The sequence below is a fragment of the Poecilia reticulata genome, linkage group LG22, assembly GCF_000633615.1.
Source record: "Poecilia reticulata strain Guanapo linkage group LG22, Guppy_female_1.0+MT, whole genome shotgun sequence".
Classification (NCBI taxonomy): Eukaryota; Metazoa; Chordata; class Actinopteri; order Cyprinodontiformes; family Poeciliidae; genus Poecilia; species Poecilia reticulata.
The window spans coordinates 7,842,447-7,861,063 of NC_024352.1; the positions used below are offsets into that span (position 1 = coordinate 7,842,447).

Here is an 18,617-nt window from a genome sequence, read left to right on the forward strand (position 1 = left end):
TTGAAATCACGAGAACGAGCGCAGCACCGAGTCACTGTGTAAAACCGCAACCCCGTTACTCTCCTCCAGATCTAATTAACCATTTAATTATTTTGGCACATTTTTTAGGCCGGAATACACAAGGGGAAAAGAATCAGCAGAAAAAAAAAAAAAGAAAAAAAAGAATTGGCCTGTGTGATGTTGGTTTTGGCAACGGCCAGAAAACAAAGCCAAGGAATCCAGATGGAAACCTCTCAAGATTCTTTTCCAGTCTCCTTTTCTCCATCCGTCCCTTCATCTCTTGTTCCTCCGCTCTCCATCTCTCCCTGACACATCATTAGGATGCAGACTAATCTATTCTCCGCTCTCCCCTGTACCTTTGTCTCCTCATATTCGACTAACAGGCATGATTTAGAAATTATGGAATTAGGGCAGCACTCCCATTTCCATTAATGGGGAACGACGTGATGAAGGAGCTTGATCCTGAGCGTGCAATTCTGCTAGACTCCATCCAATACACGTCCTCTGACTCTACATTTCTTCCTCTTCCACATACGCATCTGCTGTGGAAGAGCACACGCATTACACCTTAGCTGTAATTATAGATGAAATACTAATTCTTAGCTCTTCAAGCACTGTTGGATGTGGCGTGAAATGATGGCAGCAGGAAAGTTAACTGCGAAGCACTCACCCGTCCGTAGACACACAGGCAAAAACACACACAGAAGTCCAGATGGTCTCGGTGTTATTGCTGAATAATGCATGCTATGTAGACTCTATAAAAGTTACATGGGCGAAGAGAGCGAGTCATCATTCAGGCACTATGGGCAGTCTGGTGAGGGCAGCTTTGAAGGATAATTTGTTCAAACTTGAGACTGTAAATGGATTTTTTTTTTTTTTAAACCTTGTTAGTATTTAGCTGCATAGGTGGGAAAACACTTAGGTACAGTTACCTAGATAAAAACTCTTGACTTTTAGTCATTGTCAGCTGATACATTGGCTGGCTGTCTGCCTATCTTTGCAGTCACCTTGAAAACGGGTTTTGTGGCTAAAAGCCCAAAAAAAGTTGGGAATTATACTACAGCAGATTCAGAACTAGAGGCTTGGATTTCAGAGCACCGCTTAGAAGCACCATGGAATATATCTGGTGCTGTGTTTTCATGTAAAATACCCACAGGAGGGGAAGAGTGGAGGAGTGGAGGGGGGCAGGGGCAGGTCCGGGTGAAGGGTAAATGCTGCACTCATGTGGGGAAACTGAGGAGTGCCTCTTTTTTGTATTTTCTACCCTGTGGAGTCTTATGACAGGACATGCCTGCTCTCATGTGCTGCGTTCATGTGCTTATTGTTAACGCTACTACTCTAATTATTACTAATAAAAGTACATGGCACATACAGTACGTACAGACGTAACGTAGTTTTTGGCATATTTAAGTAAACTTGTAACTTTAAATTTCGCGATTAATAATGAGCAACTAACTAAAAAAAATAGCTAAGACAAACACTTTGCATATGACTAACATGACAAGGAGTGGTAAATATAAAGTTAAATAAAAACTAATAAAACAGATATATGTATACTTTTAATGTGTTTTTCAAAAGTATTTTTCGATTGAGCACAAATTTAATAAAAAATGTATGCCACTGAAAACTTACGTGTATTTAATGAGTGGTGGTATTTCCGACGACACGCCAACGCCTCAACCGACATACCACTACATTCGCTTAGACGGCGGAGCTGAGTCAGTGGAGGAATCCAGGAGTGACCAGCGCCAAGTTTACATACCTTGAAGAAGGTGGAGTTTCCCCTCAACTGGTTAACAGTAAGTCTAAACTGTCTTGTCAAATACCTGGTCATTCTTCCCTTGTAGTTTGAGCGGTGTCGTTAAGTTAACAAGAAAGCGGAACTAGCCAGCTAGCTGGAGTTAGCTAGGTTGACGAGTTGCCCTACTCCGTCTCCTTTTCCCAACCAGGATACATGAGAACAACCACAGCATTTTTAAAAAAATGTAAGGAAATTTTGACACTTTTTCCCTCTCTCTTCCCAGAAGTATTTTTTGTGTCTTTTAAAAGTTCACTTTATGGACTTGCGTGTTCAACTTTTCTTTGTGTTGGGTGTGTTTTTGACTTTCCTGCTTCAGACTAGTTTGGTTAATATTTGTCGCACAGCCAAACGGCACCTGTTTGTCAAGTGATCGATACGTGACTGAATTGTTATCAGGTGCGTTGGTATTTAAATGTGGCAGTGGACCTAATTAACCAGCCTTATTTTAACCATAAAGCTTGTTTACCTGTGGAGGGGAAACATACCCAGGGCCCTAAATGTATCATCTGTAAACTGAAAAGTAAAAGTAAAACGTCCAGGCTGGCACTTTTCAGCATGATGTCATAGGTCAAATTGTTGCTCCATGATGGTGACTAACCCTGATGAAACATGAGAAACCCTACTTTTATGAAACTGTTCATTCTTTGAACAAATGGACACAGTGAGAGTAAAAAAAAAGCTTTGTACAGAGTTGTTGCCTCAACGTGATTAGGATAAGAAAAGACGTCACTTTGTTCATCAGTAAGATCTGGAGGAACAAGTTTGGGCTGAAGAACAAGAAAAGCCTCTACCTGCTCAGGCTATTGTTTTTAATCCACTTTGTGTTGGTGCTGTGAAGACCTACAACATGAGTGGGTATGTCCTTAAGGCTTGTTAAATCTTTCCTCGTGTGTCTGCTAGTTTATTAAATTAGGTTGACAACAAAAATAATTAAAATCTGTCTTGTAACCTCTTATTTGAGACTTGTGCTTTTAGATTATGGGGAAAGGGGGGAAAACAACATACCAACGCTTATTGCGGTCATTATCAAAGTAATCATTATCTAAATGCAATTGTTTTTCAAAACATATTGTACTTGAAGAATAAACTAGAGCATAGTTACAAAAATGTATGTATTTTTTGTCCATTACTCTGTTTCTTGAGTTTGGAACTGAATGTTGTTGTAACGAAGATTTGATTAGTTTGTCCGGTTTCACCTTAAAAATTACAAATGTTTCGAATCATGTAGTTTTTATTTAAAACTGAAACTCCCACTGCTGCTAAATTATATTATTTATTCCACTTGTATCATTTACATTGTTTATTGTTATTTTGATTTGCTACATTGACTTAAGCAAAAAATATAGAATAAATTGCTAGATTTAGTTTTAAAGTAAACGGTATCATTGGGCAGATGTAATATTTTTTTTGATTATTGATCTTTATAGAATAACAGGTGTAAAACTGGATATTATTCAAGCTTTGTTTCCTGGACGCCAGCCTGCACTTGGCTGCTTGACAGAACCCCGGGCTCATAGCTTGCCAACTAAATTGGTGTTATTTTACTAAGAGCGATGGGAGGTGGTCCTGTAATCTCCACAGCATTGCTGTCCCTGTTTTTTCTCCTCCATAAACATTTCCAAACAGCCATATTTGTTTTGTGGTTAAAAATGTAGTAACCTTTGCTCATCCAGCTGACCGGCAGTGCACAGCAGCACGTTTGGGAAGCAAAGCTCTCTGCACAACTATACAAAAGACAATGTATCACATTATTATCAAATGGCATCAACTTGATGGGAAACGTTGAATGTCCGTGAAATATTTCCAAACAGCCAAAGTTGAACAAAAACATAAAAAATATAGCCTCTTTCTGCCAGCTTAGCTGCAGTGTGTAGGTAAAGAGGCTTCCCTCCTTGGTGTAATGCATGCTTTGAAAACATTTGTCTTTACAAACTTTACATTTCGATGCTGGCAATTGGCTAATTTTTGTATCTCAGATATGGATAATATCTGATCCTGCTGCAGTCGTGAAAGAGTAAATATTGATTTAGACGTTTTCCAGGTCTGGAGATGCACAGAATAACAATGCAGATAACAGAAAATTACTTGTATGTGTGTTTCCAGTCTTCATTATGTGACCTATTGTCTAAACCAGTGGTGATTCTGGAGGCCAACATACCCACCCGCCACCCACAGTAGCTTTTTAAACTCGTACAGTAATCATTTTAAACATGAAGGTAATGGGAAGAACTACTTATCATGTCTACAGTTTTGATGAGAGAAAAGCTCCAGTGATACAAGAGATTTTTGGTTTTGTCCTAAAGTTGCAAACTATGCAATTTTTTTTAAGTAGATGTTTTTCTTTTTTTATAAATGACTAAAGAAGTTGGTTACATTCATTCTACACGGTAAAAGTTGTTTAGCTTTGTATTAAAACCTAAAAGTATTAAGATATAGCCTCAAAATTCAAATTAAAATATTTTTTTAATCTGGTGTATATTTCTTGATGTGTAATTTTATTTTTTCAATGTTTCAAGCTGATTTTTAATTTAATTTTTTTTTACTATAGACTAATTTCGTTTTGCAAGTCTGAAGGCAAAAATGAGCCTTTGGATTGAAAACATTGACTTCTGGTGATTGGAAACCCACTCATCAACTTTACATTTCTGTGTGTATTGTGAGTTTATTTTATCACTATAAAGCTCCATATAAACACAGTTTATCTCCTTAATGATTATTAAAATAATTTCTCCTAACTTGTACAAAATCAGCTGAATGTCTCATTTTAAATTCTTGGTATTATTAAATTAATGACGAAAGGGGGAAGGCAAGTGATGGTAACGTGATCTGAAACTGATGGATGAATAAATTGTTGGTCAGACTTAGTTTTACGTCATTAAATCACCAGCAGAAATGATCCTGACAGTCCTATCGACATGTTCAATTTCTCGTGTTGCTCCTGATAAATCCGCCTTCAGTGTTATAGATATAAACTTCTGTCCGTGTCATACAGAGTGTAATGATCTGTCAGAAAAAAGCTCTCGAGTTTCTGTGAAACATTTGCTCTCTGGTCCAAGAAAAAGGAAAATAAGAGATAAATGTAGAGTCAACAACATTAAATCATTGAGCCGGCTGCCAAGCAGACTACCCATTTTTCCATCTTTTATTTATTTTTTTTCATTTTTTATTTTTTCCTGCTGTAGGTTTGACAGGAGATCTAAAATCTGGGGGCTATTTGCAAAACAGGAAAATGTCATTTGAACCCTTAAAAGAAAAAGCGCTGAAAAGAGCGGAAGAAACGCAGAAATGAATAAAGCGGTACTTCCTTTATGTTATCTAAAAACCTTAGGGTCAAATTGAGAGAAGAAAAAACTGAACTTGCGTATGCGTTTATGATCGACTGGTTCTCGTCCCTGAACAAAACGATCTGTGATGAATCTTAGCCCGTCATGAGCTGATTCTCATGTCACCTTTGTGCCGAGGCTGGTATTGTGCCAGTCATTTTAATGTCTTCTGTCCCACTTAAATAGTCTCTTCCTAGTGGTTTTGTCACAACACGGAACAAACAAAATCATTAAGCATCGCCTCAAAAATCCCAATGACGCCATACCCTTCACACCCGTCGGTTTCTGAATTGGGAAAACCATCCAGACAGCTAAACAATGTTTGCCTTGTGAAGTCATCATTTGACACTCATCATTTACTTCCTGACTAAAATAAATTTCTTTTTAGCAGTAAATCCTAAAAAAGTTAATTTGTAGTGAAACAAATTGATCAACTCTGCAGGAAGCTGCAGAGTTGATCATGCTTGGCTCAAGTGTCTGAGTCAGAATCGTGACGTCTGATTGGTGATCTGAACACAGAGCCTGCATTGAGCCGCCTAACATGAACTTATTGTGTTCTCGTATGATCCGCAGCCAGAAGTTATTAAACTGCTTCTGTGGGTGTCGGGCTTCAATAGTTTGAGACATCGTATCATTCTCAAGCACTGTTAAAGGAACCAGAGTTGCACCTTATTTGCATTTTAATGTCGCCATATATAATCTTGTTGTTTAGTGATCTGGTATGCAAATGCTTTCGTCACAATAAAAATAAATGAACGTGGTGTTAAAGTACCACAGCTGTTGCACAAAGAGATACTGAGAGTGCGTCGTCTCTCATCTTAAAGGTACAGTCTCAGTTCTGCTTTTAATGACAGCTTTTCATTTGTAAGCCGTCGTAATGTTTCATTTGTTCATTTTTACGGCGCTTTGCAGGGGATTCTAAATCTTGGAGTAGGTCTTAAATATGAGTGTTACTAATTTATGTTGCAGAAAATGCAATGCAGGATTTATGAAACGGACGATATTTGGGTGAATCTGTGTTTCATAGAAGCGGCATGCTTCTTGGTTCCTGTTACACGAAGCTGCACATGCTAGATATAAAAGGAAATGAATATAATAATCTAAAATAGGTAAATAAAATAATGCTTGAACAAGACAAGTAAGCTACGAGGAAAATTAGAACAGTGTTCAGAGTTGAACCGAAGATAAAAAGAGCTGAAATCATGAATAATTAAACCGGTACAAGTCGCATTGGGAGACGCCACAACAATGGCTGTGTTTACATACACAACAATATTCTGACTATTGATCTTCTTCAAAGGACATATTCCGATTACGCTCTTTTTATGCATTTCACATAGTTTGTTTTGTTTGTGTTCCTAATTATTTATTAGAATATGAACACATTGCGTTTATGTCCCCTTTAAAATCCTGTTGTTTGGAGTCATGCAAAGCCTTCATCAAATCTTCCTCTAACACTCAGAGCTTTGATTGTGATTCTCACCCACCACAAAAGCTAGCCTCCTTCACAGCTGCCGTTTTAGTCTGATGAAGGTGTAAACAAGTCTGCATACCAGAAGTTTGAGTGACATGATGCCAGAAAGAGGAGAGCGAGCTAGATTATAGTTTAGCTCAGAGAAACTCGCAAAGATAAAAAAAAAGACATAATTATTTTGTTTTTATCTATAGAGATGCACCAATCAGAACCATTCAGGTTTTCCTTGATCAGTGATTACCAGTTAAATACAGCATTTAATTTTGTGCATTTTATCTGGAATTTTTAAAAAATCACAATGGTTAAGGAAGTATATATTAAATGCATACATTTGAATGATCTCATAGTTCCTTGATGCATAAATTTGGATGATCCACTTCCTCAATTTTTAATTTTTTTTAATCTTCTATCGAAGAACCTGGATTTTATTTTTTTTGTCTAATTTATTTTAGACGCGTAAGAAAATAAGATTATCAGTCTGCAAAGTGCCAGCCTTATCTGCATTTAATCTTGTGGTCGCAGCTAATCAAATATTTTTAGGTCAACATATCGAATCCTAAGTAACAGAATGAGTGTGCTGAATTTAGCAAAGAACTGCCTGTAATATTTGGTAGTTCTGCATATTGATAATATAGTTGGCTAACTGGAAGGACTGCAATTACCCATAATACCCAAAGCTGCTGTATGTTTTTCTAGCAGAGATGGCAAATCTTAAGGGAAGTGGTGGAGAGGTTATGTAATACTAAAGAAGGAAGACAGTCAGAAAAATGTGAGTTCATGGTAATCAGTATTCTCATAAGTTTGTTGAAAGTTGTTGTAGTTTCCACTAGCAGTTTTAAATTGTGTAATATCTTTACGGTTCCCAGCATTCAGTCTCAAGGTTTATTTCTTGACTTACAGCTTCAAGTCCTTTGCAGCACACATTATTCTGCTAACTACGCTGCATGTAAAATGTACTCTGTGTATTTCTAATGCAGAATGTGTTGAGCCTCCTACTGTTTCTTAAGAAGCAAACGTTGCTTTGTTTAAGTTTTGCATTTTTCTTTCCCTCTCAAATATGAGCTGAGTCGGCACTGAACATGCTACGATTCATTACCTTTGTCTAAAGTATTAGTCATCTAATTTGTCTTCCATATTTCAGGTAAGTCGTTTAGCAGCACCGCAGTATGACTTGCGCTTTTACATCACAGGCGAGCTTTAACTCGCATATTTCTAATCATATCGGTGTAAATCTGAGTTTTCAATCAGAAAAAAAAAACAATTTCCCCCTGTTCAAGCTGCTTCATTTATTCAACTGTCAAGTAATCAATTTAACATGAGACGAGATGGATAAGTGAACCTTGCATTTCCAGATTTCTACCCAGTAAGTGTTTGGAGCTCTTATCTGCTTAATAATTAATAGATACATTAAAAGTGAGACCTCAAGTCGATAAACCATCCCGGCTATCCACTGGCAGATATTGGTGTGCAGCATATATAAATATATTTGTATAAGCATATATGTCAGCTGATATGTTGTTAAAAGTCATGGAGGTCATGTGGATTTTAGGTAATTTAATTAAACTCTTTGATTGCGTTTTTATCTCCCCGCAAAACACTATCACTAGAGGAGTCTCATGCTTGTTTTTATTTGTATGTTTTTATTATAAAAAAATTTTTGTACATGTAGTGCTCACTCCTCCTAAAATATAAAAGCAGAGACTAGTACAGTGAGAGTATGAGACTCTGTGGTTTCAGGGTAAAGGCTTAGAAATGCAAAATATTAACTTCATTAAAAAAAGAAACGAAGCAAAAATTGTTCCTACGAAGGCAGAATAATGTACAACATATTCATTTTTAAAAAGTTTTATTGTATTTTTGTATTTGGAAAACAGAGACTCCCAAGTTGGAGATAAAGCAAAAAAAGTTTTGCCTTTAAAACATTTAGAGGTAAAACTGATGGCCAAATATACTACAGACAAGGAGAACCTGAATGCATCGTTCTTGGATAATAATCAAACATTCATTGCAGTCCAGGCAGCTCTTTTCAATACGGATTATGTGAACAACGATACTAAGATAATGATCAATAAGCAACATATTGTCCACTTCTAGTTATTACTTTTGTTAAAATAGTATAGAATAATAACTCTTGCAGGTTAAACAATTTGAACTGAAATATGGATTTTGTTTATTATTGTAGCATAATAGAACATTTTAGTGATTTTTGTAACCTTTAAACTATTGGCTGATGCTAATATGCCTGTCAGAGTTACACCTATGTTGCTCCTTCTAATTTCAGTTTTTTTAATGAAATGCTTAGATTAAAAATATTCATTTAACATGTGATGAGTTGAATCGATAATACGCATGTTTGCTGTCATACTTTGCTCTCTGTACTCATCGTTCTCAGGGTCACATGAATCTTATAAAAGTCACCGTTAACGGTAACTACTTACTGACCTGCGATCCTCCCTCTTCAGGCCGCAGAATATTGAGCTCGGAGCCACAGGCGGAGCCGCCAAACAGGACAGCACCAACATGGACGACATGAGTGTGGAGCAAATGGCTGTCAGAGCCAACCAGCTGACTGATGAGGTACCGAGTCCTGTTTTTTCCCTGTTTCTCTCTCGGTAAATGTTACATTTTTTGCTGAATGAAATGAAACCCAGAATTTACAGTTCAGTTGTGTGAACTTTTAGTGAACAATTTGCACACTAGCATTGCAAGAAAGTGAAATTGTCAGTCAGATTTATTTAAAAAAATATAACCCTTAGATGACAAACATAAAAACAGAAGTGCATGTTCATGTAGATGTTTGGCGAACCTTTTGAGTAGTTCTCTAAACAGAGAATACCAAACACAATAGCTATGCAAAGTAAACAAACGATCAGAACAGATGTTTCATTTTAGGAGCCAAACAAATTTACTTCCACATGGAAATGAAAGAAGGTGGAAAATATGAATATGTAAAGCAGAAGGCGTTCTTCTTGTGAAGTACTTGCGTAAACATAGGAAGTAGTGGTTCCAAGTAAAGGCTAAACAGTCCACCACCTACATCACTAAAGCTAAGCATTGATGAAAATGTATTTGTTAAACGGATCCAAAACCACATGTTGTCCTCATCTGGTAAAAGCAAAGGAATATGTGATCTAAATGTGCAAATTATTACAATTTAAATGTGGCCATCATTGGTAAAAAAAATCAAAGCAACTTTATTATATTATGGAACAATATTTTTAGCCATTTGTTGCATAACATGACAGGGAGAAAAAGAGTAGCATGCATTTGAATTTAGCCCCTTCACTCTAATACACAATAAATAAAACATTTTGTTTTCAGAAATGTACTAGTTGGTAAATACATTTATGGTGTTTATTCTCGGCAGAAATTCAGCGAAAATATCAAAGGTTTGTTAGAGAACATTGGTGAATAAAAAGAATCGGCGGATAATTGAGGGAAAAAGCTGCGGAGATGTTGACGTTATGAAGCAATATCCTAACAGACTATCCTGTTGCAGACGGTTCAGTCAGGTGTGCAGAATTGGGATGGCAAACCTTGTGAGACACGGTCAGTAAAGATTATAAAACCTGGACAAGAAGAGCTTTAGTCAGAAAAACAGAAAATAACTTCTCACGTAACCTTTAACTCGCAGTCTACAATAAAACCTGGTTGTTGCAGCATAATGCTGCGGGGATGCTTTTCTTCTTCATGGACAGGGAATCTACGGCAGCTGTCAATAGATCAGAGCGAATGTGTTAGAGTGAGTTCATCCAAGTCCAGACCCAAATCCTGTTGAAAATTTCTGGTAAAGCAGAATATTGATGTTTACTTGCGGCATCCGTATAATCTTGGGGAGTTTGAGATATTTTGCAAAAACAGGCAAAATTTTCTAAAAAAAAAAAAAAAATCTTCTACACATACAAAACTGACAGACATAAAACTAGATTTGCATCTAAATACAAATGCATATTACCATTTCAAAGAAATGTTTTCTTTTGCAAAACATCGACAAAAACACAACAAAATTTCTAATTTGCTGTCTGTGGTTGATGAACCACGTTTTGTGCTGGTTTGTCGAGAATAAAAAACAAACGATATGCATAAAAGAATAAGCTGAAATTTGTGACAGTTCAAGGTGTATGAATACATTTCAAGGCACATTTGAAAGGTTATTTAACTTTAAAAGTACAGCTTTTTCAATTTTTTTTGTCAAATTTAATGCTTTGTAATCCTGGCATATTACAGTCATGCTGTAGCTCTTTTTTTGTAGACGTGTTTCTGGTAGATGTGTTTATGAAAAGTTTTCATTGTAGCTTTTTGCCATCTCATTTAGGGTAAATAATATTTTCCCATTAAAGCTTTCCGACACCAGTGCTAAAAGCTAAGCTGTTCTATATCTAAGATTTGGGACGTCACGACAATCTGGCAACTTTTGGCAGCGATTTTCGGCTCAACTGGCCAAGTGGGAGGATTGCAGAAGCAATAATGTAATGTTCATCCGAACAAGGGATGTTCTGGCTAAGTCAACAGAAACCTGGCCGAGCTCAACACGTCCCGTTAGCCAATTTGTGTTTGCCTGTTTCTCAACCCGCCGATGAATGTATTCAGAGCAAACACAACGGAGAAAATGAGGAATCTGTTCCCGACTCTCTGTTGTTAACTAAGAATTAGTGATAGCAACTGTGCAGTCTTGTGCTAAGCCGCTGCAGTTCCTGGGATTCTGTGCAGCATTTCCTATTAATAGATGCATGAAGGGCGTAGCTTTCACCTGAACCGACTGCATTCCTTTCCACCGTCATTTCTTGACTCTTTCGTCTATTTACCTTTGTGTGAGTTTTACCTGATCAGTGAATCCAACCTGTTATGTGTTTTTCTTTTAGATTCAATCAATAAGAAAGTGTACATGATTCATTCTTCAAAAACAGAACAACTGTAAATGTTGTATTAATCAGCCAGTTGGTGTTTTGGTTATTTCTGTGCCCTTCCTATGAAAATCTATTATCACAAAAAGTTTCTATCTCTGGAGTTTGTTGGCAATGAAATTCAGAAATCTCTGCCAATGTTTATTAGTTCAGACCACAGGGGGACAATTTTAGTCTTCAGGGGCTGGTATTCTGAGTGTAATCCAAAATAATTTGCAAAAATCCTACCGAGTCTGCCAACTGGAATAACCGGAAAAGGAAAATCATGTTAAAATGAGAGGATTTCGGCTTCAGACGTTGTGTGCGGCTCCAGATAAAAGAGAGATTGTAAAATTCTGGGAAGAAGGAAAAAATAATCAAATCAAGTACTTCAAAGTAAATTGAGTATTTTCTTAATATGAATATATTTTTTGAGGATGTTTTGGTAACACTCTATGTGACTTGGTGTGCATAAGACTGACATGTCACTGTCATACACTAGTCATGAACATGAAGGCGTCTTTATGAATGTCTGACTGTTGTCACAAAGTGTCATTCAGTGACACTTTAATGCAAAGTGTCAGTGTTAAAAGTTCCAAATTTGCATGATTTTGGAATGAATGACACTTTAATTTCATCGCCATTAATGTCAGTTGTTTCAGTGACTGACGGTAAAGTTTTGTAATATTGTCCTAAAAATGATCTTGACTATATTTTCCCTTCCAGTCTCTGGAAAGCACAAGGAGGATGCTGCAGATGGCAGAGGAGGTGAGACGTTTGATGTCTTTATTCTTATTCTTTTGATGTTTTTAGTCAGGTCTTGTTTTATCTACCTGAAAGAAAATGTTCCGTTTTGCTTAAAGGTGTTATTACACAAATAATGTAGAAAACTATGAATCTACCTCGTTGTTGAAACTTTTTTTTCTCTTAAAATGTTGTGTCCTACTGCTTATTTTAAAGCCTTTCATTTAATTAATTAATTTTTTTCTAGCAAGGTCAAAATTGTTTCATTTTTAACACGACTCTTGCCTTTTAATTATTCCCGTCTACTCTTTTATGTGAGGATGCAATCTTTAATTTTTCTTTTCGTTTCTTTTCCAGAGCCAACAGACGGGAAACAAAACCATGGAGATGCTCGACCACCAAGGAGGTGAGCTCACATATCGACTTTTCATCATTGTTGAATGCATTCTCTGATGCATAACTGAGATACATTTCCTCCTGAGGCAATACGGGTAATAAATGTTGGAATAAAAACTACAAGGACGTGGTTCCTTTTAAAAAAAAAAAAAAAAAAGTGAGTGATGTTTAAATGTTTGCCATTATGTGCTCACATAAAAAAAGGTTAGAGTAAAATGTTCTGTTTTCTAATCTACAGTTGATTTGTACCAGACTCTTCTCAAACAGGAGGAACGATAATACAACATCCAATTTCAGTAAATTTAAAATGACAAGAAGTAGGTGTAAAAGTTCTTCTAATCCACAGGGGGACGAAATTAAACATTACGCTCTCTAATGCATACACGACCCCTGCTGATATTTAGCTAAATGTCCCTTAGCAAAGTTGACGAGGTCCAGGTGAATATTTGACTCCTTGCCTGGTCAGACATGAGTTGTGTAAATAGTTTTCAGCAGGTTTGAGGTCAGGGACCTTTCTACTAAATGTAATCTTGTTCTCCTATTTTATCCTCTCAAAAACCAGGTTTGAAGTGTTTCTGTGATTGTTGTTCTGTTGGAACAACCATTAAGTTGTTAAATTAGATTTTGGAAGCTGGAAAGCGCTGCACTTTTTTCATTATTCTGGTACAACTGGGACCTAAACGGCTTCTCACCATGACTCTGCCTCAGTGACGCTTTGCAGTTGTTATACTGTTCTTGGATTTAAAAGCTTCGCTTTGACTTCTCCAGACATTTTTCTCTTGTCATTTCGCTCCGACAGATCAATCTTTGCATCATAAAACGTTTCTCCTTTTGTCCACTCAGGCAGCAGCAAACGGGAATCGTAACGATCTTAAATAAACTCTTCAATTTCTGAGAAAACGGTCAAATATTCACATCGGAAAATCCGTATCAGCATGGAAAATGCAAGTTGTATATCAGGCGAGAATAATTGCACTTAACAACCCCTCGTCTAACTATTGCACAAGCTGAAATTGCGATGACTTTTTCACCATGCGACCTTAAAAGTGCGGCAGAAGGCTACAGGAGCGTGCGTTTCCTTTGCAGCTTGCTCAGGGACATGTCAACACACCTTATAGGGAGTGTATGTTGTGTTTGATTCTGTTTGCGTTCCTTTTTAACCACAATACGCCAAAACTTGTGCATCGAATTCTTGTTTTGGAAATTCATCTCACCCCTTTTAAACTTCCAACCGGCTCTTTAAGTGAAGCGTAGCTGTACATTTATGCTACCTGCAGCCTTTCTTTATCAGTTTTTTTTCTTCTCCCATCGTAAATAGATGTTTTTTAACATGACGTTTATTTAAATGATTAAAATAACTTTGTGTCGTTCTTATTCAGAGCAACTGAGGAACGTGGAGCAGGGCATGGACCAGATCAACCAGGACATGAGGACGGCTGAGAAAAACCTGACGGACCTGTCCAAGTGCTGCGGCCTCTGCGTCTGCCCCTGCGACAGGTAGCCCGTCCGTTCCGCCGCTGCTTCCTGGTCTGGTCTCGCCTCGTCCCGCATGCCGCCGTCGCAATTATAACGTATCAAAAAGGGAGCGTGTGATTGAACTGCAAAGCTGCAGAAGGCTTCAAATTGCTTCGGTATTTACGCAGCTTGAAGCACTTCTGTGATGCTGGCTTGTTGAATTATTGCTGTTTTTTATTTTTTTTGTTTTTTTTTTTTATTTATAAATTGCAAATGTTGTTGATAGCAGAGCACTACTCAACATTTACCATAAATCTGCCTGGCAAATGTGCTCTTATAATGACGTTAAAAGGCTGCATTTGATTCTAAACACGGACAAAATCTTTCTGAAATGCTTTCGTTTTGGAAAAGAAGATACTTTGATTATCAAGGCATCAGGTAGGAAATCTTTTTCCTGTCATGCTTCATTGATTAGCATCTGCAGTAGCTAACAAATTATACCTGCTAAGAAAGAGCTACTCAGGTTTTGTGTGTGTGTTCACCGTAAGTTTTCACCTGGATTTTGAATCTTTTTTTTTTTTTTTTCTGTCCCCAGGGTGTCATCCATCGAGAACGACTCTCGTTACAAACGCACGTGGGGCGAGGGCGAAGGCGACGGCAAAGGCTCCAACGTCGTCTCAAGGCAGCCTTCGGGCGTTCGCAACGGCCAGACCGCCCAGACGAACGCCGCCGCGCCGTCCGGCCCCTACATCAACAGGTAACGCTCCTCGTCTTTTCCCCGTCTTCAGGGATTCCTCGTATCCAAATACAAACCGCGGCGTGTCGTTGTGCAGAGTAACTAACGATGCGCGGGAGGACGAAATGGAGGATAACCTCCAGGCCGTCGGCGGCATCATCGGCAACCTGAAGGACATGGCTATGAATATGGGCAACGAGATCGACAAGCAGAACGCTCAGATCGATCGCATCAACGATAAGGTGAGTCTGAGGCCGATTACTGCGTCTCGTTTCTGCAACATTCTGCCATTTTTGAAGTTGCTTTCAAAAGATTGTGAAGTAGGTAGAGTTTAAGAGTTTCATCTATGGCCAATTTTTGATTTTAACAAACCCTTTTTTATTCTCGTCTAAAAAAAGAAATGACAAATATTTTCAGAAAATGACTTTTACTTCAATCCTCCTTTCTGGAACTTGTATGATTGAGGCTACAGGGAATTTGGCTTAATTTCAGTGTTGGCAGAATAAAAATGGAATTTTACTAAAAGAAAGTTTGAAAATTCTAAGAAAAAAAGGTTCTTTAATAATTTTTAAAAAATCTTGTACAGTTGCAACATGGCCAGCTTGTCTGTGTTGTTTCCACTACTGAGAATAATTTGATGATCACGTGTTAAAAGATGAAATATTCCCGACACCAAAGTGTAACTAATACTACAATTTCATTCCGGAAATATTACAGCTGTAATGTTATAACTTTATAATCTAAAAATCAATAATAATTTTAAAAAAATATGTAGCTTGGACCTAATATTTTGTTATAGAGTTGACCTGAATTCAAAGTCCAAATAAACAGAAACTGTAAAACAAGATGGCGGCTCTGGCTGAGCATCGGTCGGGGGGGAATCCAGATTTTCCAAGAATTAAACCTTCAAAATCCAAAAATTCAATCAATTATTTATCACCCAGCAATAGCAGAAAAATAGGATTTAGAAGATTATCCTGACTTACGGATCAGATCATATTTTATAAACCTTTATCCGACTAATATTTATCTGTCAATTCAAGGGGGCAAGTAGCAGATCTTTGTTGGTTTGTCTCTAGTTTTTGCATTTATACAAAAACAATTTGTTCATGTATGTTTTTCTCTCTATTTTTTATTTTTATTTTTTTGTACTCTATACTCATTTCCTTCAGGCGGACATGACTAAAATACGCATCGACGAAGCAAACACAAGAGCCAACAAGCTCATCAAATAGACGTGGAAACCTCCTGCTCTTCTCACGCATCCACTTTCGGCCCGTTCTGCAACACACATTAAACACGTCTGCACAAACACACACACACACACACACTTACCAAGATAAAAATGTAAAAACAAATTAGATCATGAAGACTTTTCACCAGGGTGCCTTTGACGGCGTCCGCCGCCCTGTAAAGTCATCCTAGACTGTCTGAAGTGGTGAGGGAATCAGAAACGTAACCAAAGAGGAAGCGACTGACTGAGCGTCAACTGCTGTTTGATACCAAATATCCCAACATGGCAGCAGAACACCAGGTCAGCTGGTTTCTCTCTTCCTCAGATGTCCGGTGTGTGTGTGTGTTGTGATGTGAATGTCCGAGGTCACTTATTCACACCTAGAGACTGTAATGAAATCTAAAATGGAAACTTCTTAAATTCTCGAATCCTAGGTTTATTATTCTAATTGTTATTATTGTGTAACGAAGCTCATTATCACGTGTTGTTGTGATCTGATTATGCCTAATTTAATTATCCGCCAAGCAGAAATGAAGCGAGGATAAAGGTGTTTTCAGCTCTTTGTTCCCATGTTTTTGCCATTTCAGATCTACAGGCGTATCCTCAAGAAACTAGACATGGAATATCATTTGGGAATTTCATTTGAAAAGTGACACTCAAAACTCACACATGTGGTATATTTCATTAAAAAAAAAAAATCAATGCAGCTGATAGGATTTTTGATGCAGGTAATGTATGTTCATGGACTGAGCAGTATATGAACATAGTCATCAAAATTGAAATGCATAACTCTATGCCTAATGATGAGCTTCTTGATTTGAATTGGGGGGGGGAAAAAAACTTTTTAAGGATGTATTTCTTGAAGATTCGCCTGTAAATCCTGTATCAAAAGCCTTATAAATCCAGAATGTTGCCTTTTTGGAGTGAATCAGGACAAAAATCTCTTCATGCTGGAATTAAAAAAAAAAAAAAAACAAGCTTCCCCATTAATTTCTCACATTTTGATGCTTCAGACTGAGGTTCTTGTATAAATATAATAATTTCCTATCATAAGAATTCATACCTACCAAATCCGTCATTAATTTATTAGCTCCTAAAGCAAATATCAACACTGAATTTGGGAATAGATGGCAGGGCTTAACCATTAAAACTTCAGCTGTGTTACATTTATCTTTAGGTTTTGTTTTTTTGTTTATTTTTTTTTTAGGTTTTTCTCTCTGATAGCAGTGTTGATGTAAATATGAAATACTCTCTAACTGTGTAGTCATTCTCTCAACCTGACTGCATTTTTTATGATGGTTTAATAAAGATTTATTGCTCCCTATTGGAGACTGAGCTCCTTCACAAATCAGGTAATGTGCAGAAAATTCACCTCCTCATACTCTGTAAATGCACAATCTGTAAACGTATATAAACAAATGTTCAGTCCTCAAACACATTTGTAATATATATTTTTTTCTTTGTTGAATATGTCACTCGGGCATTGTTTAATTTTATTTTGTGGTTTTCTGGGCGTATGCTGTAAGCTTTGAGAAGTTCAGATTCAGAAAGCTTTGTGTTTTTTTTTTTTGTTTTGTTTTATAGTAATATGTGATCTTCCCCATATAAATTACAATTACTGTGTTGTAACAGTCATTGTATCACCTGCTGCATCCACTCGGTCTGTTTAAACAACGCCGCCGCTGCAAGCGTTATTGCATCCGACAATAAAACATTACCTCAGTTTATTTTTGTCAGAGCGGCCAGGCGGAGGGATTGCAGCTGGCAGCAGGATGCAGAAACATACGCGGTATGTAAATGAGCTGCTTAAGGTTGACGCTGGATGTATCCGGTGGGGCTCTGCCACCGTCGCGCCTAACGATAAGTAATAGCGCGCGCTGAACTCGTCCCCCATCAGCGTCTCCTGGCTTATTTGTTCTGAATAAAAAACAATTGTCTGCCTGCTTGGCTGCAGGCGTGCGCCTATTGAGTTTGTAAAGATTGACATAAGCTGTTGTTCGGTGCGCCGCGGCGCTCTAAGTGATCGTCCTCGGCTCGTTACCGGTGACTTGAGATCTAATTAGTCTGAAGCTGCCCGCCAGCAGTCTGCTCTTCGTGTCACCAACAGCTACCAGAATGTAAACATTGGTCTATTTTTGGTTTGTTCGTATGCAGCTCGACTTAACAGAAACTGGCTTGTTGTTTCACATCTGTCTCTATCACATTGTTTATACTCAATAAACTATACTCTGAAGTTTGATTTCATGCATTTTTCTTTTTTTTTTTTTTTTAGGTTTTTTGGGTGGATTATTAGTCTTTTTATGCAACAGGCCATCACAAGGAAGTATGTAATGATGAATTGGAAGGAAAAAAATTTATTTTTCCACTTTTTTTTGTATGCTGAATTTGTATTCAGCCTCCTCACTCCAATACACTTAAATGAAATCTAATCTAAAGCTGGAAGGAGCTAAATACCAGACAATTCTTGGCTCTGCTTTAATGCTTTGCACCATTTTGTGTTGGAATAAATCTCTTAATTTTTTTTTTTTTTTGGTTGCAATGTGACAAAATCTGGAAATGCGTAATGACTGA

At 37.4% G+C, this 18,617-nt stretch overlaps 1 protein-coding gene across 2 annotated transcripts; it reads left to right on the forward strand.

Annotated features, from left to right (window-relative positions):
- The first annotated feature begins 1,664 nt into the window (after positions 1–1,664).
- On the forward strand, positions 1,665–18,285 carry snap23.1 (synaptosome associated protein 23.1). Of its 2 annotated transcripts, none has more exons than XM_008399170.2 (8): positions 1,665–1,799; positions 9,061–9,175; positions 12,208–12,249; positions 12,583–12,631; positions 14,001–14,118; positions 14,672–14,833; positions 14,910–15,054; positions 15,985–17,003. In XM_008399170.2, exons 2-8 carry the CDS (start codon positions 9,119–9,121, stop codon positions 16,045–16,047), a joined length of 636 nt encoding a protein of 211 aa, XP_008397392.1. In that variant the 5' UTR covers positions 1,665–1,799; positions 9,061–9,118; the 3' UTR covers positions 16,048–17,003. The 2 variants fall into 2 exon arrangements, with proteins under 2 accessions (XP_008397392.1, XP_008397391.1); XM_008399169.2 differs by lacking the exon at positions 1,665–1,799 and adding an exon at positions 1,838–1,985 and having other exon boundaries at positions 15,985–18,285.
- The last annotated feature ends 332 nt before the right edge of the window (positions 18,286–18,617 follow it).

What these genes read in the sequence shown, in the direction of transcription:
- snap23.1 (XM_008399169.2), top strand. An exon ending in TCCGGCCCCTACATCAACAG is followed by an intron (nt 14,834 to 14,909) that starts GTAACGCTCCTC and finishes GTCGTTGTGCAG; the next exon opens with AGTAACTAACGATGCGCGGG. An exon ending in TCGATCGCATCAACGATAAG is followed by an intron (nt 15,055 to 15,984) that starts GTGAGTCTGAGG and finishes CATTTCCTTCAG; the next exon opens with GCGGACATGACTAAAATACG.